Below are 22,255 nucleotides of genomic sequence, written 5' to 3'. Positions count from 1 at the left end.
TTGAGAACACTTTAAAAAAAATAGAACCGAAATAATTTTCTCAACCAAAAAAAATATATATTCTGCAATATGAAGTGATGAAGTTAAGATGAAACTTACATTGAAATAAAGAGAACGAGTCAAATGAGACTTCATTTCAGCAACTAAAAGCCTGAACTGACTAATGACTACAGATTCAACAGAGAACAGCAAGATTCAGTCAGTATAAACATCAAATTGAAGTCAAGGGAGAGGATGGATTTTGCGAAATAATTCCTGGGTTGAAGAGAAATTTACCTTAACCTGGGATTGATGCAAGATCTCTCACCCTAATACATTTCAGAAGGAGATGGAACTAATCAACTACTGTTTTTGCCAGAGTGAAGTAAATGGGACAGATGAAAAACTCTAATGTGTAGAGCTTACCTTGGTTATCATGAGCGCGGAGTGACCCTTTCTGCATGAACAGTAGATAGGTAATGGAGTTTGCTTTAGAATTTTCATTTCAAATGAAGATGTCATTGCAGTATAGTAGTAGATCAGAAAAAAGAATTACATGATGCAAGCTTTTAGCGGCCGTTCATGTGTAAGAAGTCTTCAACCAGACACTTATATTTGTTTAGAGCTACTAGAAAGAGTGGAGTAGCTAGAGTTTAATGCCTTAATTAACCATGCAAACAGACGAAGTTCCCGGCTGCTGAAATTATTAGAGACTCCTTTATTTTGATATAATATATATTAACATTATTGGGTGCTTTATATCTTCAAAAAATTAACAGAATAACTGTAAGAGTACTACAAACTTGACCTTTCTTCTCATTTGTGAAAAAAACCTTCTACCATTGCAAAAGCAGCATACCTGACTGAAACTTCCCCATCATTAATTATTGCCACTAGCAATGTCATTTAGGGAAATAATCTAAATATTGGATAGCACAAAGTAAAGGAACTGATACATGATTTTTACATCTGTGAACAGTTTTTCCTAAGTTGAGTTGAATTTTTTTTTTCAATATTCAGAGCACTTTTGGACCGCCTTACTCGGGCAAGAAATGCAAGTTATTTTGTTGATTTATGAATTCAAGAAAATAGAAGCTAACTTGCAGAGATATACTTAGGGGTGCGCACAGGTCGAGCCGGGTCGATTTAATCCGGTTTCCTAAAACCGAAACCAACCATCTACAAAAATCATTTGAAACTGACCCAAAAAATTCGGTTTTGTTCATCAGGTTGATGTAAGATGAGCTGGGCTAAATCCAAACATAAAAATTCTATGTTATATATAAGAAAAAATATAAAAAGATAAAAAAATAAATTTTTTATATATAGACATATATGGGTTGGGTCGGGTCGATTTGAATATGTAGACTTATATATACACTCACGAGTCGGGTCGGATCAAACCAAAACCAAACTAATTTTTTTCGATTCAAGGCTTTCTCAAACCGAAACTAAACTAAAATTAAAAAAAGAAACGATATAAACTGAACGAAGAAGACCGGTTCAAGTCAGGTTCGTGGTTCGGCCGGTTTTTTGCACACCCCTAGATATATTGCATAGATATCAGTATATTCGCAGAAGCCACTGGATAACTTAGGAGTCTAAATTTATATATAATATCTGCAAAGCTGATGTTCAAACTAGGGAAAGAAAAACCAATGGTCACACTTTATCTTGCAATTTAAACATGAATCAAAAATATATTAGCTAAAACTTGTTATATTTGATCTTTGTAGTTTTGGATAAAAAAGCTTATTTTAATGAACTTGTATGATACAGAGAAGTTATGGTGCCACATAGGATTTACAAATGCAGAGGACTTATACAGGGGAAAAACTAGAAAACAAATCATATGAAAAAAATTACAAAGCAAATCTCAGCATCCAGAAAAACTACCATGAGACAGCACCTGAACAATATATATAAGCCAGTCTTCCTACCTAATGGAAATTATTATTAGTAATATTCAAGGCAAAATGGCAAGAAGATTACTCAATCATACTCAATAGGTTTCGGCACCATCACATTCGCGAGAACAGAATCATACATGCAAAGACCAAACTTTAGCAATTTCTCTTTCACTGTAGAGAAATGGATTTCTCAATATTGGATGTTTTACTTCTTGCCAACATTGAGGAGAAGCTGGTGCATTAGATTCCTGATTTCTGGCTACTCCTACAGTTGTGCGAAGCAGATATCTTGTTTGACTCCCTTATGAATACATATCTGACTACCAGTGCAAGCTTAAGGCAAGATACCTCTGTCACCTCATGATAGTAACCATTTGCGATAGCCTCTGGTAAACTGTTCATCACAATGACATATCCCCTGGAAACATAAACTACCCATGATTTCGAGGAAAGCAGAAACTTCATTACTGGGAGACTATTAATCCAATGCCCAGTTTATTTACCTATCATGTTTGCAAAGAATAATGTAGCATCTGATGATACATAAGAAGAGATGAGGAGAAAAGTCTTGGTCAACAACCAGAAGAGTGAGATTCATAAAAGCCACATAACAAGAAAAAGATATTCCCCAAAAAAAAAAAAAGGAAAATATGCCAAAAAAATGGAAGTCCATGTCAACTAGGTGGTTGGTAGAATACCTGTTTGTCCCAAGTCTCTATCAATCCTTTGAGTAGATGATCACAAATGGGATTGCAAACATAAGACATCACAAACCCATATTGAAGTATAGCTTCAAGGATGCGCACTGCAATCTGAAACAATCAAAATCTGCAGTTTTAACATCCCATCCACCAAATCCCTCCCCCTCCCTAACAAGAACAGCAGCAGCAGCAGAATATAAATTTCCATTTATTTTGTAGGTGCATGCATTCACCAAAATTCATTGAATAGAGTAGTCAATGACCTATGAGTTGATATGACTACTGATTTCAGTAAGCGCCAGTATCAATGATGTCACATCACCCTGATATTTGATGTAGCTGCTCCAGAAATCAGGCTTAACATGTCAGGTACTTAGGAAAGAATAGTATATTGTGCTTGTTTCAACACTGAACAGCTCCCTGAAGAACATAATTTCTCTTGCAGTATTTACTTTATTAACTATCAATCCTCTCAGATTTATTTACAATTTCACTGGTTAAAAGACTGAAGTGGAATCATTCTCACTATTTCTAATTCATCAAAGATTCAACCGTGATATTTCAGAATATTGGTGCAATTTAAAATGGAATTAACACCATTGCCTGTGCAAATACAATAAAGCCATCTGCTTTCAGTTAACTGTATCCAACATGAATTCAAATTTCAAGAAGAGGAATGATCTGGAATTTGTGACAACGTTCCCACAGTTTAAATATATGTTGCCCTCAAAGGGAAGGAAACAAAAGTCACCAATTGGCTTACATAAAACAGCAACAATGAGAGACTTTCTAGTGCAACTTGATATCCTTTGCAACTTTTATTGTTAAATAAATAAATAAATAGGGTATGCAAGATATTATCATAATAATCATCAAGCCTTAACCAAAACTATATGAGGTCACTTTTACCTATCCTTCTTTGGCAATCATTACCTTTAGATGCTACATCTGCTTTCTCTGTAAGTTTTTCAAATTCTTGCTCTCATATGAAACTAAGATCATTGGATGCACAAATACACTGAGAACATAAGACATACAAAATATAAAAGAAACATAATTGGCCCGGGATGGAAATAGAAGGTAGTCTTAGGAGTTGATTCTTATATGTACATCATAGTTCTATCAAGAAGTTAACTACAATTTAAGGTGACAGAATTGCTCCATAACTAGAGCATGGGTCCAAATTTAAAGAAATAGTTGGATATAAAGTAATTATATAAGATAAATGATTGAATAAATGATATATTGGCTGGAATTCTGCATTGCATCAACAGATAACAGACAAAGGATGAGAGATCCCTTGGAGCCGCATGAATATATCAAATACAACTCTTAGGACATAAAGAAGAAAAATGATGGACTCTATTTATACAAGAATAATAGACAAACATGGAGGAAAGTATACTAAAAATGAACGTTCAGCATAAAATATGGAAGTAGATGAGAAAGAAATTTTAGCTTGTTCATATTGAACATTGGAATTACCACCTTGGTAAGCTCACTTCCTGTCTCTACAATGGTGCGACAGTTCTACCATGTCACTCTCAATGGCCCACTGGATGATACTCGGCTCTCTACCCTTCAGTATCACGATTTGAACCATCAGTGAACATATCAAAAGACAAATAACCTGGCATAGAATTCCAATAACTGAGAGAGCAATTGCATGAACATTGTCAAACACCTTGATTTTGCTTTCAAACAAAAAGTACCAGGGAGACCAAGAAGTTCGGAAAACAGGCTGGAACATGGGGAGTGAAAATCAGGAGTTGATTATTCCTCGCTGAAATTAATTATCAGTGTTAGAAATCTCACACTCACAAACCATAGAGTGATGCAGACTAAAGAGTATGTGTAATTGGTAAAAAGTGAGGATAAATTCCCGTATTTTTTTTTCCAAATAATTATTAAAGAAGAAAAACAAGTCAAGATAGACTATACAGTAGTTTCTCTAATTAAGGAAACCACTATCCCATAAATTTTGTAAGCTTAAGATCATGAATGGTAATATCTTTTTTCCCACAGTAATACAGTGGGAATTCCACCTTCCAGATTCAAGACTGAAACCTCTATCCAGCACACATGTGAGGAAAGCAGTGCCCACCAAAGGAACAATGAATTACAGTTCAGGTAGAATGGTTAAAAGTACTGGAAAGATGTCTTAGAATTTAAAGGGAATTCTTTAACAAGAATTAGAGCACTTGGATATTCTAGTAAGAAAATACATGCAGAACAGCAATAGCTTTAACACGACACTTCAGAAGTTTCTCAAGAAATCAAATCAAGGATTCTAGGTAAGCAGTTGCACAGCAACATTAACCATCAGAAAAGAACCTTCCATCAGTACCTTCTATGGCATTTTGTCACATAAATGTTCTAATCATATCAAGGAGACCATTATTCATAGTATTATACAAAAGTTGAGGGCTTACAGTCAACAAATTTCTGCCTCGTTTCACTGTTAGCTGCAACGTTCTGCAAAATAGCAGGAGTTATTTCATACAACATTAACCATGATGAAAACAATAAGTTAAACCTTTCAAACACAGAGAATAAAACTAAACTGAAAAAGTGCAAGAACATTAGCAGATGTTTAGTGATCTCACACTGAGAGTTTCATTTACCATCTTCACGTAAAATCTCACAATCTCCTATTCCATCATATCAAAAAACTTTATATCAAACTAAACAAGCCATTTGCAAAGCATCAGACAGAACCTTAAAACCAAGAAATAAACTACAACCTGCAACAAGACAGACATTGTAGCACAGGAATTGAACACCAAAAATCCTGCCTGATATTAATTATCTGGGTCCTCCTCCCTTTGCTGCAGTTAAGAAGGGCAAACCCAATGCAACCGAGTAAACTAAACACTCCCATTAACCTAACTACCTGAACATCAAACTGTTTAAGCCCAATGGAACAAAGCTGATTATACAAGAAAATTACAAATAAAAAACAATATGCTCAATTAAAATAGCATGAGAGTGATTAAGAGAAATGATCCAATTAGAGAATGGCGAGGAGGGGGTGCAGGTCACTTCAGCTTGTGAGGAGTGCCCCAATACGGAGGAGACCATCAGTCATGTATTTTTTAGATGCCGTCGTGCAATGCAGGTTTGGGGTTGTATTGCGGATTCACTGCAGAGAGTGACTTCTACTGAGGATTTCTTGGGTCAGCTAAAGGAGTCCTGGCAACAACCGAGCTCTATGGAGTGGGGGTTAGATGTACCTATGTAGCCTATCACATTTGGCTAGATAGGAATAGCCAGATATTTGAGGGCAGGAAAGTGCATCCGAGGAAAGTGGTGGACAGTGCCTTACTCCATGCAGCGGAGATTATCGATCGTACTGCTATGACCTCATCTGGGTTGGCCAGGCCTCATTTGGGTTGGCTAGGGACATCTGGGGTTCCCATCTAGCTCATGTAGCGCCCAGGACTATCCTAGCATCCTGGGAACCCCCATCCCCTGGCTTCCTCAAAGTCAACTTTGATGGTAGCATCTCTGAGGAGGGAAGCAGTGGTGGAGTGGGCTATGTGGTCAGGGATCACTAGGCCAGGCTGGTGGCGGTTGGGGGACGACACATCTTTGATGAGTCGGTTAGTGGCGCAGAGATGAGAGTAACTTGGGAGGGTATTACCCATGCCAGGGCTGTGTTAGGAGTGGAGTATATCCACCTTGAAGGGGATGCGGCTAGGGTGATTCATCAGATTCAGGAGAGTGTTGACTGGCACAAACGTGGTGACTGGCACCCGCTACTACATGATATGTGCGAGCTTGTAAGGAGGCTTGTGTCTTTCCATGCCACTCATGTATATCAGGAGGCGAACAGCGCAGTAGACTGGGTTGCCTCCTTCACGGCACAGCATACAGGAGAATTTCTGTGGAAGAGTTTCGATTCCGTTCTTTCCCCTCTCTGTCGTCTTCTTTATAACTCTTATGGGTGTACTCATGCGCATATAGCATGAGGTACCACTGTATAAAAAAAAAACAAAAAAAAAACTGCACACACCATAACTCAGGGCAAATCCATTTAACCCAACTTCAGAAAATCCAATTTATAACGATCATAATCCCAAGAGTAGCTTATAAAGATTTTTTTAACTTTAGAGGAATAAAACACAAAGAAACCCAAAATAACAGAAACAAAATCAAATTCAGAAAATTCAAAATGGCAAACACCAAGAATCCAGGAAAACTGAAAGAAAACCCAATTCTGAAACTAGAAATCTCTCGATGGAACATAGGAAAGAAGTTAATCGAAGATACCCAATACAATTCACTCGAGAACCAAAATTATGCAGACCAGAACTCCGAAAAGAAGAAAACGCAATAAGATAAGGAGGACTAAACTGATTTTCTTTAATCCACTTCCTAAAATCCCAAGCACAAAGGACCATATTCCTAGAAAGCAACTCAAAAAGATCTAAATTTTAAAGGAATACCAAACAAAAGAAACGAAAAAAAGAAAACAGAACAATAGAAAATTAGAAAGAACAACAAGGACCAAAAATCAATAAAGAATAACTTGAAATACATGCACCCAAAATCAATAAAGAAAACCATGAAGTCGCCGAAAAGAAATGGAGACCTCGATAAGGTAGTTAATAGATATCTGATGGCGTTCTCCCTGATATCTTCGTCGGACTAGGGCATTGTCATTGGCCTCTTCATCCACTTCACTTTGTACTTCTTGCCCCACCTTTTTTTCTCTCTTTCACGCGGGAAACACATGCAAAGGAAAAAAGAGAACCACACCAAAGAACCAAGGGAGGGAAGAAAGAAAGAAACGGGGCCGAAACATGGAGAAAGTTCAGAACATGATCGATCTTGAACTCTCGAAGGAGGTCTAGGGTTCTCTTTCTCCTTCCTCCATCTCCCCCAATTATTATTATTATTATTATTTATTATTATTATTATTATTATTATTTTGTACAACGGCTGCCCACACCATTCTAGCATGTTATAACCACCATCAAGAGAAAGAAGATGACGTAAAAGTGGGATTGCAATATCAAACCATGTCCAAATAACCTCTCTAAAATGATAAGCAGTGAAAGAGGCGATCCTGCCACCCTATGTCTTCTGGTATACATGAGCAACCTGAAATGAGCCACAATCTCTCGCCATTCTTCAGATATCTCTGAGCAATAGGTGGTCGCCGTCCCGCCGCTCTACATCCCGAATCTCTCCCAAGAGACAATAGTCAATCTAGGCACTATAGCAGCAGAATGGGAGCTCCAGATGTCTCTAACCCTCCCGGATGAAGTCGCCATGGTAGTGTTGATAATCTCAGCATGTTGGAAGAGAGCTCAGTCCACTACAGACATACCCTACTACCTTCGAACTCCCCCATTTTTCAGAGCTTTCAAACCCCTGGGGCTTCTTTTTTTTTGGGAACAGCGGCGGTTCACACCCTACGGGTATGGACACGATCAAGAAAATCAGAAAACAACAAGGCAGAAAAAGAAGCCAGCAATCTCTCACCCTTCATCCACACAGCCATCGGAGTGGTAGGCCGCATAGAAGGCAACCCAATCAGCTGCTCCATTCGCTTCTCTATAGGTATGTGTAGCCTGCTGGGCAACACACGCCTGCAGCAGTCTGCGAATATCGAGGAGCAGTGGCCTACCATCACCCGCACGACCCCGGATTCAGTCGATCACCGTAGCCGAGTCGCCCTCGAGAACACCCCTGAGGCTTCTTCTCGAGTAAGTCGGGGGAGAGAGAGATGTCGGGCTGCTTGAGAATTTGGGTTTAATCGGGGAAGGGCTTGAATACTAGGTTTAAATGGGTCCACAACAGGGTATATCTGTTGCACCATGAGAAAAAGTTATTTAAACCTGCATTGGATTATGCTTAGTCTGAAAAGTTTGGGCTTGATTATCTTGGAATAAGTATTGTGGAAATTAACCAGGGTGTTGGTTGGCTAGATAACAGCATTTTATTATTTATCTTTTTGGGTAAAGCGGATGAATTAATTAATACGAGAATAAATGCATCCATGGTAATGAGAACACAAAATATTCGAAAATTTGGCACAAAAAATTTGTTAAAGAATCCTATGATATAGTTCCAATGTGTCAAATTATTTGGCCTCCAAATGGATGTTATTCTGCCCTAATTAGGGTTTCCATCTTATACTTTTCCACTATGAGCTGCCACCATTTATGAGGACAAATTAGGACCTAATGTGATAGAATGGTTGACGGCCAACTATGCAGATAGCATTATGGTGCACTGCATGTGTATAATTAGTCTCGATGGATGATGGAGTGTTGAGAAGTCAGACATACCTAAAACTCCATTTGTTATCGAACGAAGCAATGAGGGAAGGCAGGGAAGCAGCAAGAAGGAGCTTTGTGAAGAGGATTCGCAAGAGCGATGACAACAAAGTACGATGATGAGCCATGGTTAGTGAATTAGCCCAATCACTGAGCATGGTGAAATCAGTTGTAGGTAGTACCTTGTTCAAATGCAACTTATTTGCAGCACAAATGGCTGCCATTTGAGTCTCTTATGGAAGCCACTTTATATGAGACTCACAAACACTATAGCTAAATTACAGTATATAGATCAATGTTCTCGCTGTCAAGTTGCAGCCAACATGGAAGCGTTCAACTAATACAGAAGGATAACTATAGTTCTTGTTTCCAACTCTCAGCTGAACTTCTATACTTCCTTTTTCTCTGCAGCAAAGAGTTCAACTAATACAGAAGTGTAATTGTGTGTTCAGAAATGCTTGGTCTCCATTTCACTTAAATGATAAAATTTTCTTTTCACCAAAAATGAGATAGAATGAATTTGGTTGCCATGTAAAGCTTGATGTAGCTTTCGCATTATGTAATGGTAAAGATACAATCATACAAAGTAATTATACAAGAGGATGCAACATTAACAGAGCGACAGGGTTTGAATCATTACAATCGCTTGGTGAATGGCTGAAGAAAAAGATGGTTTATGTTTTGAACCGACTGAGCCTGGAGCTGTCGGCACAAAAGCTTTCTTCTATGATTCTGTCCAAATTTAATCACCTTCCACCTTCTCTCAATTCCCTCAGTATCTTGGCTACCCATTTCTTCTTCTCATCCAAGCCCGCAAGGTGCACCATAAAGTCCCCATCAGAGTAGGCTCCTGAAACCAAACAACCAACATCACTCAAATCAGATCAAATGGCTCTAAGCGGTTAACCAGGCACCACAGCCGATGCAATGAAGGAAAGAAGTAAATGTTGCATTCCAAGGAGCGAGGAGGCTAGTTGTGAGGACCTCTCCAAGTTGTCAAAGGTGAGGAGATTAGACGGTGGGCATTCTTCCAAGTGGGAAACCAGGGATAGGAGTTGAAGAGGCACTGCATTGGTGATACCCTGACATGGTCTCGCAGTTCCTCGGATGGAAGACTATCAATTAGGTGCTTCATTGCAGCATTGTCGCCGCTTAACGTCGACCCAAAGCGCACAAATGATGTCTGATTCCACCATGTGTCCAGAAACTTCTCGCTCCACTCTGATCGCCGAAAGAAGAAGACTCCTTTGAAGGCCAGCAGCAAAAGAAGAGTTAAGTGGTGAGACTGAAGTCACTGAATAGCTCTCTTTGTAATAATTCTGTTCTAATCATGACCTTTGTTTTAGTTGATTGGGCACTCACTTAAAAAAGAAAAGGATTGAGTTTTGTTTGGGTTTAAGTAAAACATGGAATATGAAAAGTTGTGTATTAGAATATTTACTCCATGATTTCTTTTAGCTTATAATTTTATAGTAATTTTTGAGGATATTTTTATTCATCAAATTTGAAAAAAAGGACAGTCAGAGTTAAGTTTATGTTTTATTTTTCTTGAAATAGTTATGCTTGCATAAGGAAAATTCACCAGTTTATGTTTATTTTTCAAAAGCTGTTTCGCGATATGCATTGTGACCAAAGCAAATAATTCAATGGCTCATAGCTATCGAGGAAGCAAGATTGGCGAGCAACAGGTTCACTTGGGAATAGTTCAGGATTCAAATCCTGATGGTGGCTTTCATGCCATATTTTTAAAAAAATAAAATAATATTAAAGGGCCTAACCTAGCACTAAATATTTCTTTCATTTTCAAAATTGGCATGCCACAATTCATGAGAGATTGGTCCTATTCATGGATCAATGTGATTCACAATAGGGTTGTAACACAAAGCATCAATTCCCTCATGGCATAAAAAAAAAATTGATAATAAAATTGGACCTTGTAACATTATTCTTTTTCAACTGATGCAACAATGCAAATACATTGGACATGTGATTCATGTAGCTATGCAAAAGGAGTATCTAGCAGACAGGTGTGATCGTATTTATTAAACACGTTAAAAGCATTTCACTAATACATTGATTTAGTCTGTGTATTTCTTTCTTCAGTATCAAAGAGTTAATTGAGAAGGTTGTATCTGTCATTGAAAAAAGAAGAATAGAATACAAAGGAAAGGAATGTGAGCTGTACCACTGGAAATGAAACATGTGCATGTATAGAAGGAAAGTGAGACGCATGACCTCATCAACACGGTATTGTATCCTGAATAACTTAAATTTTAAAAATTTCCTTTGACTATACTTTAGGCCAGTGGTTGCAACCCATCTCCTGTACAGATCTTAGTCTGGGTTTGAAGTTGGCGGTGCGGTTTTGTTTCTTTAAGCAATTTTAAAGATGCTTCTCCCACCATTATTTTCAAAAAAAAAAACATCTAATTCATAGGTGGCAAATATTTAAAAGTAGGAATTCCTACTATTTGAATACATGAAAAATCTTACATGCCCAATAAAGAACCTAGGTATTATCTCAAAAAAAAGGATGTAGGTCAGGTTAAAAATTTACAATTCTCAAAAACTAATAAAAGTTTGCCATATATCCAATTATAAAAGTTTCCTCCAACTAGAGTTATACCGTGCACAAATACCCAGTAGCTAGACTGGAAATTTTACTCATGTTATTAGACATTGGTTTGTTTTGAGGTGTGGCAGAATTTCAATGCCGGTTGGAAGATACAATTTTTCCATCAACTTTACATCATGAAGAATATCCCTTTTTTCTCCTCTTTTTTGAAAAACAGGTGGCAAGCCCCCTGAATTATTTTAAAAAGAAAGGATGTTTCTTGATTTTTACTAGTTATCCTTGCACAGGGACGATTTCATCATTCCTATTATGTTGGATGTCTCTAAAGAAACATATTACTAGGTATAATGTTGTTCCATATACTATCCTGAGCATAAGTACCAAATTTTGCAATCCAACCAGCTGCCCCCTGCCTTCACAATAAGTATGGGATGTATTTGAAGTCAATTCAGGTTTGGCTAGGCCCATATGTCTTCTAAATAGGAACCATAAAAACCATCAATTAACGGGACTCGATATAGGACTAATGATCAACCTAGCAATAACCAGGGCCATTGATAGCCAACTAATAATCAACCTAGAATCACCATGAGAGAGCCCCCATCAAGCCAAAGTTAACTTCCAAGGCCATGTTAGTGGAGGATATGGTACCTTCCCAGACTGCCCTTAGCTTGAGCATTGGGACAGGAGGGGAGTAGGTGAAGTGTCTTGGTCATAATAAAATCCCCCCACAAAATGTCTCCAGAGCACCCAAAGAAATATTCTTGAGAAAATCAGTAAGTATTCAAATCAATGAATAAAATGATAACTGTTCAGCCAACCGGGTTGTTTCTAAAAATTGTAAATAATAATTTAAGAGCTCCGAGGCCTTCATGTTGGCTGATATCTTAGATTAGCTTGAAATCCTGTTGAGATTCCAAGTTATCGGAGTATAATAACTTGAGCCTGATCCAACTCATCCTAAATTGACCCACTACACATCAGACTTGAAAGGAATGATATAAGGATGCGGTACAACCTGTAATCTCTCCCAATCTACAAGTTGATCGCATTATAGGAATAAGCTTGCTAAAATACCCACCTTTTGGATTACTGATAACCCTGAGAAGAAAAATAAGACAGCTAGCTAGCGTGTAACATAGAAATGTTCTGAGAGCAACTTAGACAACTAATTCATGACCCTGATAAATGACATCGGAAAATACAAGGCTGAGAAGCAATTTCTTTTTCTCTTTCACATTTTTTAATAAAACACCTTCATTTTTTTTAGCAAAGGCTGCATGGCTATGAAAATCTTGCTTGGTAAAATATATTCTTGAAATTTCCATAAGTTGGACCCCTCCGATGGGAGGTTGCACATTAGCGAGCCCCATGGGCCATTTTGCATTATTTGATTGTTATCATCACACCCCCTCCTTTTAAAAAGAGGAAGTTCTAAGCATTAGATGGTGCATTTCTTAAATATTTGAATTCTAATAATTGATGAACAATGTTATTTTACAGTGTCGCATATGACTGCATATAAAACAACTAAAGCAGTCCTTGATGCCACCACAGCTCCGGTTATAACAACAGTGACAATGTGTTTAGGAGATTGTGGACAACATATTGCATGCAGTTATATGGAGCACCAATCATTGAATAGAATTGTCCTAGTAATTTATACTAGGAGGGTCTCCTTCCCTCTTTTTTTTTCCTTTTGATCACAAAATAGGTATGTACTAGTAATTACTTCAGTATGGCTCATTTATCATGTCATACATACTTTGAATGAAGAAAAGGAAAAGAGAAGATAATAATGGTGAAAGAATTACCTGAATTTACCCCATTGAAATCCTCAGTTACCACCAAGTCAGGAGAAGCTTTAAGATCACTGTATCCAATCGCCACATTCAGAATACTTTCCTAAAAATTCGTAGAAAAAGAAAAGAACTTTTAGCTATCCTCCACTTTTAGCTTCAGACAAAGAGGTGCAACTATCTAAATACAGAAGTATCCTCATCAGATAAATAAAAAAATTATAAGAAAACGAAAAAACGATCACCGTGAGATTATGATCCTACGGTGCCTAATTGATGCTATAAATTAAAATTAAAAAAAAGTCATACGTTCTTACCAGCGATATATCTGGATTCGTCACCAACGTGTCCTAATAAAATAGAGAGTAAAAAATAAATTTAATTAAATTTAAATTATTTTATGGGCATTTAATTGACGAATTACAAGAAACTTACGGCGTCGTTCCAGAAGAGCCAATCGTAGTGGCGGAGGTGAGATCGGATGGCAAGGATCTTGCTCCAGTTGGGCGGACGGCTGGGATCGACGAGACGCCTTGCATCGATGAAGTCGTACCCCATCCTCTCTGCGTACGCCCGCTTATTCCCCCCGACCGCGTCCATCACCCCTCGGAACGACCGCCGCCCGCCACCGCCGACGCCGCGGCTATTCTCCTCCGCCGAGAAGCTCACTATCGCGATCCGGGGGCGGGGATCCGGCGGGGCTCGGCCGGAATATTCGGCGACGGCCGGGGCGGCGCACCGCCTGCCGAGGGCGTTGGCGCGGCGGAGGATGGCGGCCGCGGCTTGGAGGGAGACGAGGGCGAGGAGCGGAAGGGAGAGGAGGAGCCAGAGGCGGCGGTTGGGGCCCCGGGATTTGGTCGACCGGACTGGTGGCCGCGGAGCCATCGGAGGCTTGGAGTGATTTCTAGAAGGGGGAAGTCTACGCGTCCGCGGCTGAGTTTAGTTTGACGTGCTACCTTTTCTAGCCCTTAAAAGCTCAAAAAGGTTTGGATAGGAAATTTGGCTTAAAATCTGAGATGGGAAACCGTTTCTCGTTCAAGCAGGATATTTCAGTAAAAAAAATACATTGAAACAGTCAGTAATTATTGTTATAATATCATAATAATTATTTAACAACATAACTTATGATCATAATATTTTATTTCATTATTATTATAATATCTTGCTGAACTTAGTATAATCTATATAATATTATAATAACATTCATATAACAAATATTATGCAATAATTATTACTAGTTATTATGATAATATATATTGTAATAATTTAAGTAATTTATTATGATATTATTTTTTTTGCTAGTGACATAGTTGCTGTAGCAATTATTGTTATAGTAAGTTAATGATAGTTTAATGATATTTTAGCAGATTATTTACAGGTTATTAATCTCTTTGACCTTATAAGCAAATAATTACAATTATATCTGCAGTTTTTAATTATAAATAAATAAAAATTTTGAATAAATAAAAATTTTGTTGTTCTCTCTTGTTGTTGTTAGTAGAATAAAATAAATAAAAATTTTGAATTAAAAGATGCTGCTTCCACTCCTTATGTCTATTTAAATAAAAATTTTAAATCTTTTATTTGTTTTCCTACAAGTGGGGAGTTAAAAACTATTGAAAGAAGGGATTTTTTTATAAATATATTTAAAAAATTAAATTGCGGGCAACTTGAGAAATCTTTTGGGATGCCACCCACTAAATGGCGATTCCCTTTGATTTCTTTACATTAATTTCCACGTGCTTCCTCTAGTATATTTTTTTTTCTTCACTTTATGATTACATTTCTCGCTTTCTGTTTCTCACAATTTAAACGTGTTTCACTAAAAAGAGGCCATCATTTCTTTACAAGTATTTTTGTTGATATAAATGTTCTTTCCAAGCGCTGGTTCTCACAATGATTTCATTGATGACGACCATGCTCCATACTATTTGGTCTACAGATGGAGTCTACCTAATCCATATTAAGAACTAGATCTTGTATTCTTTTTTCTTTTTGGTGCTGTGATGTGCCACCAAACTGGGAACTAATTAGGTCAGCGTATAATAAATTGCTAGTTATTGCAGGTATGTTGAAAGTACCCCAGGTATTTTCTCATAATCCTTGATTTGGCTTGTTGAAAAAGTTAACCTAGTTCACTTATGCAACTTTATTTGTTATCAATGGAAGCATGGGAGAGAATAGTTGATTAATTTGGAGGGGCAATGTTAAAGAAGACATGAAACAGATTATGGTACATCTAGTGTGACCAGTGGTGGCTAAATTTACCCAATTGCTTCATTTGGTGAAATTCAGTCATAGCCTATTAATTTTTCAATTACAGTTTAAATATCAGCTGGGTTACTGACCTCGATGTTAGCTGAGTTGCCAACTTGAACCATCGTGCCGACCTAAGTAGACCGGCCGCCCAGCAGCAGCAAACCACGTGTCTCCAATTTAAAGTATATTAAAAGCAGTTAAAGTCCATTGAAGGCACTACAAGATTACCGTATGATTTGTGCGGTTGAGATCCGCGACATGCACAATCGTGCGAACCGTTGCTAAGTAATTAAGGCCCTTCCGCCTTACTCAGTTATAGGCATTAACTCTCGCTCTGTATAAATAGTACCAGTAGGATCTTCAGATACACTTTTATTAATCTCTCTCCCACTCTTCAATTCTTTCGAATCTCCACTATTTTTTCCAAAATTTCTATCTCGCTTAAGCATCAGAGAGAGTACCTGCCAGACAAACTCCAGCAAACAAACTTTTTTTTTTCTATTTTCAGGTCAAATTGCTAGCGCCAGCCTCTCTATTTGAGCTCAACTACTACAACCATTTTCCAATTCATCTCTTCAACTCAAAGCATATCCGAGCTCCCTATTTTCAGCCTGGATTTTACTGGCAATAATTCAATAAGTCAAGTTCTCCATGAAAGCTACAATTATACGAGCCTCGCAGGCACTTGCAAGTAGATAATAAAGCAAAGAAACATTACAACAGTTCCACAACGGGCGAATCTATGGCTTGAATAACAATCAGTAACGAACTACGCCCTTCCTGCACTCCCATACACATGAGCCTACATGTTTATACAAGAAAAAAAATAATTTACACGAAATAAATAATTTGATAATTCTTTATAAACGTGTACTTCGCAAGCACTTAGACTAATGTGATGAATATGGGAGAAACTGTGGATTGTTAAATATAATTTAAAAATTTTCATCTACAAGAAATAAATAGTTTAAATTTCAAGAACATACTGAACTGAGAAACACATCGGCTTGCAAATTTATGTGCTTCTGTGCATATGAGTCACCTTCTAGCTAAGCTCTCAATTCACCTAGTATCCTGGCAGCCCATTTCTTTTTCTCATCTAAGCCCGCAAGGTGCACCATAAAGTCCCCATCAGAGTACGCCCCTGAAACCAAAACAATCACAGAACTCAAATCAGATCAAACAATTGTCACCATTTGATCAGTTGCAATCCATTTTTCTTCTTGGAAAACAACTGCATCTTCGCTGCTCAGTGGACAAAATGGTAAAAGATTCAACCTTTTTTTTTTTATTTTAACGAACGATTCATACCATTCTAGTACGGACATATTCTATAAAAAAAACAAAAAACACCAAATCACGAGTGCACTCTAGGCAACTCTCTCTCTCCAACTCATAAGGCATACTCGGAATGATTGGTCACATACGAAACCACCCAGTCCGTGGTACGTTGGCCTTTCTGAAAACTTGCTTGGTCTGGAATGCTATGCCATTACTAATCATGGCCCGGATGTCTTAAAATAAGAGCAGGCACCCATCTACGCCGTCAGTGCCTTTCTAAATCTAAGCAAATCACCCTCAAGTATAAATTCTCTAGCCCGTAATACACGGCTCAGGCTAGCTTATGCCCGTAATGGCTGACACCCCGGCCTTGTCAGCTATTTTTGTTTTCGCAAAAGAATTTCATTAGCTAAAACCGGCAGGAAATTAAGTGTCAGAACCTTCCCAGGTCTTGAGAGGCGAGAAGATCAGACGGTAGGCATTCTTCCAAATGGGTAACCAAGGATAGGAGTTGAAGAGGCACTGCATTGGTACAGTACGGACGTGGTCTTGTAGCTCTTCCGAAGGGAGGCCGTTTATGAGGTGCTTCAGCGCAGTGTTGTCGCCGCTTATCGTGGACCCAAAAAGCACGAACGATGTTTGATTCCACCACGTGTCCAGAAACTTCTCGCTCCACTCTGATCGCCGGAAAAAGAAGACACCTGTAAAAGAAATTATACAAACTAGTAAAATATACAAGCGTGATGCATGTGATGCAAGCTATGGATGGATGTGATCACTTGAGAGAAGGCATCGATAGTGATGATTACAATATGGTAGGCTTTGCTCGTATTACTTGGAAACTTGCAAGTATGTTTGATAAATATACAATGCATAGATTTCTCCTCCAATAAAATGTGGGAAAATGTCTAAAGAAAGATTAGAGGTGAAATTCTCTTTCCATTAAAGCTTAGCTCTGTGATGAATTTAACATGGATGAATATTATATAGCTAACTAAAAAATTTGCATGCTTAATTAAATTTTCTATAAATCGCATTTCGAAAAAAAATTGAACCCAAATGCTTCGAAAAAATTGAACTCAAATGCACATAAGTCCAATAGTTGTGATAAAGATTAGGAAGACATGAAGTTCAACATAAGAGATTTTGATATAGATGTCAAGACTCTACTTAAAAGCTTAAGCCTTTAAATTCTAAGCCTAATATATATATATATATATATATATATATATATATATATATATATATATATTCTAATACTATTTATTTATTTATTTTGGTAAAAATGGCTACTCATTTCATATAGTTCTAACATTTCTACAACCTGCCAGGTCGCGAGAAAGCAATAAAGACAAAGGAGTAGGAGCGTCTGATACATACATCCACAAAAAATTTTCGGAGTGCCGGGCTATAAAGGAGGTGACTCAATCTGCTGCTCTGTTCGTCTCCCTAAATACGTGTGTTGCTTGAAACTCGCCCATCATCTGAGCCATCCTGCGCATCTCCCAGATAAGGGAATGACCATCATCATACTTGTCTGCCCCCAGAATTCAGTTGATCACCATAGCTGAGTCTCCCTCAAGGTACAATACTATTTATTTCATGTGGACTAAATGTCATGTAAAATGTTCAACATTGACAATTTAATCATAGCTCTCCAAGCTGCCTTGGCTAAACCACAACAAAATAGTAGAGTAGCTAAATTGCCTGGGCCTTAAGAGCAGACCTAGAAGTCCCCACTTTCCAAAGCACTGATTTCCAAATCACTGAGGATTCATGTCAACGCTTGTACCTAGATTATTGGCATGTAAGTGATTGTGAGCCAGTTATACAATTTATTTTTAACATAGTTTGATAGGTATGGTTTAAATGAACTTGCCAAAAATCTCCTAGTTGTAGTGACTTATCCTGTGGTCAAATTGGCCGCAACTCAAATTAATGGTTTCAAGGCTACAATATTTTTTGAGTTGTATCATGTATATGTTTTGTTGAGCTAGTCACACCAATTAAACATGATAGTTTAACTGAGATTGCAATAATCGAAGTGCCATAAAACTCTCATCTAATCCAATTTTTCACGCAAAAATAAAATCTTGTAGTTGTGTAGTACATGCTTATATTATGCAGATATATAAGTCATTACACATACATTCATAGAAATGCTAGGGGTCAAAATTGAAATGGCAAAAAAATATAGTATGTAGAGGTAAAAACTCATGATATTGGATGGTTTGCCTGCATTCACTCCATTGAAATCCTCGGTTACTACCAAATCCGGAGATGCTCGAAGATCACTATGCCCAATTGCTGCATTCAAAATATTCTCCTTCAATAACCAAAAAAAAAAAAATTAGGCATACTTTCCTAATAACTATATTTTTTTTATAAATATAGTTTTGAACTCTCGTAATTAAGAATATGTCATAGTCTAAATTAAGGATCATCCTCATCATCAATTAAAATATTACAAGCAATGCTACAAGACATTGATTGAGTCCCATGAAAAGTTTATTATCTTGTGTGACATGAAAGATTGATATGATGACTTATATTTTAAGTTGCCTAGCCTGCATTCTATGGCTTGAGAAATTATCAAGTCCATGGTAGGTGTCACAAAGCTTTTGGCTTTCCAAAGTTATAACAAAACTTAAAAAAACTGAGGGCGGTCATCAAAGGAAGGTATCATACGCTCTTACCAAGGATATATCCGGATTCGTTATCACCGTGTCCTGGAAACAAAAGTAAATAAATAAATTAAAACTAATTGATGATTCCAGAAGAGAGCACGGGAAAGTTACTCACGGCGTCATTCCAGAAGACCCAATCGTAGTTGGGGAGCTGCGATCGGACGGCAGGGATCTTGCTCCAGCTGGGCGGACGGCTGGGATCGACCAGACCACCTGCGTCGATGAAGTCGTACCCCATCCTCCCTGCGTACGCCCGCTTATTCTCCCCCACCGCCTCCATCACCCCCCGGAACGACCGCCGCGAGCCGCCGCCAATCTCCTCCGCCGAGAAGGTCACCATCGCTATCCTCGGACGAAAACCCGCCGCCGCCTCGCCGGAATACTCCACGGCGTCCGGGGCGCAGCGCCGCCCGAAGGCGTTGGCCCGGCGGAGGGCGGCGGCGGCGGCGTGGAGGGTGGCCAGAGCCAGCAGCGGCGAGGCGACGCAGAGGAGAAGCCAGAGCCGGCGGTTCGCATGCCGGGTCTTCGTCCACCGGACGCGTGGCCGCGGAGCCATCGGAGGTTTCCTGGGAGAGAATTCTAGCTGGAGAGAGCTTAGGCTTCGAGGCTTTGAAGCTTTTTGGAGGTTCATTCTTTGCATGGAGTTTGCAATTTAACTTCACCTTCTTTTGTTTAGTTCATATAAATTTAACGTCAAAGGTGGCGCCGGTGTGAGCTGAAAGGTCAGGGGGATAGAAACAGACGACCTCTCTCATGTCTCTTTTGGGATGTGGAAGAAGCTGACCAAATGGAACCCAACAAGAACGTTAGGCTGCCATTTCTTCTTGATTTTTAGGGTTCTTTCTCTTTTATTCTATGCTCTCGAGTGGTCAACAGATTCTCTGCAAGAAACCTTAGGCTGCCGTGTTATACTTTGCTTATGGAAGTCAAGAAGGTCTCTGTCACCACCTGGGATAGCCGCCACCACCAAATCCATCATCAACAAATCGACTGACTGAAGAGATAATAACAACAATACATTAATAATTTAGCTATGTATGTATTTTTAATTCTAGGAGTAGGTATGCAAAGTTATACATATTAATTCTAGCTGATCTTTTCTTGTGGATGGACTGAAGTATTTAGGTGAAGAGATAAGCCACAATCTTGTTCATGGATAAATAAGATCAAGTGGATCTAAGTGATTAGGCATGTCAGTTGCACAAGATTGATTTTCATATCAAGTAGATGAATGGCAGGAATCAAGTTGAGGCAGGATGTTTTGACTGTATGGTGGTTAATAATTATATTAGTTGCACCATTTGACTAATTTATATCAAGATTGGTAAATCTGAGGCTTGATTTAATCAACTCAATTTATATTTCGGATTAATCAGGTGCACCCACTTTTTACAAGCATGATCTTGTTGAAATTTTAGATTGAACGAATTAAGTCACTAGTCATGTTATGTTCGCTATTGGTGCCATTTTTATTCAAGATCCCACTCTTGAGATAAACTCATCGTTTTTTTACCAACTCAACAACTTGATTAGTTGTCAATTTTCTTCTTTGAAAATATCACCAATTTTCTTATATACATCTAAATCTATATCTTCTTTGGGGCTATTAGTTAACATGTTTTAGCAAAATAGGTTAAAAAATAAAAAATTAATGAATTTTATAAAAATGATTATTCGGTTGTTTTTGTAAAATCTGTTCTAATAAAAGTAACCGTCTTAAAACCTGACAATGATGGTCATGCAAAACATGCCCTTTATTTTTCACAAAACTTTTTCTATAAAGAATCATATTTTATGATCATCTATTTTTTTAAAAAAAAATTTCTGTACATATCTTCCTAAATATTGAAATTTACATGATCAATACTCTCTCAAAATTAATATTTATATGTATACCCTCATCAAAAACTTATTTTGTATATATACCATTCTTTTTCTTTTTTTTTCGTGGCATATGTACTCATGTCATCTAATCCGAGTGTTAAAACAAGTTAAAATAGAAAAAATTAAATTAATTTTTTTTGCATATAAACCCTTCTAAATATGTGAAATTGTATAAATATTCTCACAAAATGTTATTTCCATATATACTCTTATAAATGTTTCTTTGTGCATATCTACTAATTAAGAGTAGTTCGATCATTTCAATTTTAAACTACTAATTTCTTGACGGCGTTAGATGGTATAGGAACATATGCAAGAAAAAAAGAAATTGAAAGCTATACATGCAAAATAAGTATTTTATAAGAGTATATATAAAAATATCAATTTTGAAAGAGTATTCATGTAAGTTTTAATATTTAGAAGGATATGTATGCAAAAAAAAAAAAAACTCTTTTAAAACAAATTCTCACTTACATATACATAACTATTAATTTAATTACAAAGAAAATGAATTGACATGCAAGGTAAAATATTCTAGTGAGCTGTTGTTTGTCGTGAGACAAGTACTTAGCCATTCAAGATCAAGCATCAGAGCATTTTATCCATTTAAGAAAAAATGTTCCTTATTAATTTAATATCTATATCTTCAAGCATTTTTCTTTTTGTAATCTCAGCAAGAGTGACAGGTTAACCGAGCAGCAACAAAACAATGCTTTGTTCTTCTAAGAATAAAAGCTATCCGGCAATCAAATGTGGCCATGAGGTCATTTAGGCGAGTTGACAATAATCATATCGTTCTTTTCAAAATTTTTTGAAGTACGATAATCAACTTCGTGCTTATTTTTAATGGCCAAGGTGAAATATTGGCGCTGTACCCTGAAACCAAAACGAAC

At 37.6% G+C, this 22,255-nt stretch overlaps 2 protein-coding genes across 3 annotated transcripts; both read right to left on the bottom strand.

Annotated features, from left to right (window-relative positions):
• Positions 1–9,322: 9,322 nt before the first annotated feature.
• On the bottom strand, positions 9,323–14,205 carry LOC103710374 (probable alpha-1,6-mannosyltransferase MNN10). The gene is made up of 5 exons (XM_008796063.4): positions 13,687–14,205; positions 13,569–13,601; positions 13,267–13,357; positions 9,862–10,122; positions 9,323–9,727 (listed from the first exon to the last, which is right to left on the bottom strand). Exons 1-5 carry the CDS (start codon positions 14,134–14,136, stop codon positions 9,624–9,626), a joined length of 939 nt encoding a protein of 312 aa, XP_008794285.2. The 5' UTR covers positions 14,137–14,205; the 3' UTR covers positions 9,323–9,623.
• Positions 14,206–16,126: 1,921 nt separating this feature from the next.
• LOC113462942 (probable alpha-1,6-mannosyltransferase MNN10) lies at positions 16,127–20,463 on the bottom strand. Of its 2 annotated transcripts, XR_005511976.1 has the most exons (6): positions 19,594–20,463; positions 19,488–19,520; positions 19,027–19,117; positions 17,232–17,492; positions 16,497–16,654; positions 16,127–16,312 (listed from the first exon to the last, which is right to left on the bottom strand). XR_005511976.1 is itself a non-coding variant. In XM_026805925.2 (5 exons), the coding sequence occupies exons 1-5, from the start codon at positions 20,116–20,118 to the stop codon at positions 16,560–16,562; spliced, it is 1,005 nt and encodes a 334-aa protein (XP_026661726.2). In that variant the 5' UTR covers positions 20,119–20,463; the 3' UTR covers positions 16,416–16,559. The 2 variants fall into 2 exon arrangements, 1 of the variants encoding a protein (XP_026661726.2); XM_026805925.2 differs by lacking the exon at positions 16,127–16,312 and having other exon boundaries at positions 16,416–16,654.
• Between the last annotated feature and the right edge of the window lie 1,792 nt (positions 20,464–22,255).

The sequence above is a fragment of the Phoenix dactylifera genome, chromosome 5 (genome assembly GCF_009389715.1).
Source record: "Phoenix dactylifera cultivar Barhee BC4 chromosome 5, palm_55x_up_171113_PBpolish2nd_filt_p, whole genome shotgun sequence".
NCBI classification, from domain to species: domain Eukaryota; kingdom Viridiplantae; phylum Streptophyta; class Magnoliopsida; order Arecales; family Arecaceae; genus Phoenix; species Phoenix dactylifera.
The sequence above is the reverse complement of the archived record's forward strand: the minus strand, read 5'-3'. Positions and strand labels throughout refer to the sequence as shown.

Excerpts from the sequence above, each read along its gene's own strand:
- LOC103710374 (XM_008796063.4), bottom strand. The coding sequence starts at position 14,136 with ATGGCTCCGCGGCCACCAGTCCGGTCGACCAAATCCCGGGGCCCCAAC. Across the intron at positions 13,358-13,568 it reads CGAATCCAGATATATCGCTG|GAAAGTATTCTGAATGTGGC; the intron begins GTAAGAACGTAT and ends ACGAATTTTTAG. Across the intron at positions 9,728-9,861 it reads ACCTTTGACAACTTGGAGAG|GAGCCTACTCTGATGGGGAC; the intron begins GTCCTCACAACT and ends GTTTGGTTTCAG.
- LOC113462942 (XM_026805925.2), bottom strand. The coding sequence starts at position 20,118 with ATGCAAAGAATGAACCTCCAAAAAGCTTCAAAGCCTCGAAGCCTAAGC. Across the intron at positions 19,521-19,593 it reads GGGTCTTCTGGAATGACGCC|GACACGGTGATAACGAATCC; the intron begins GTGAGTAACTTT and ends TTTTGTTTCCAG. Across the intron at positions 19,118-19,487 it reads CGAATCCGGATATATCCTTG|GAGAATATTTTGAATGCAGC; the intron begins GTAAGAGCGTAT and ends TGGTTATTGAAG.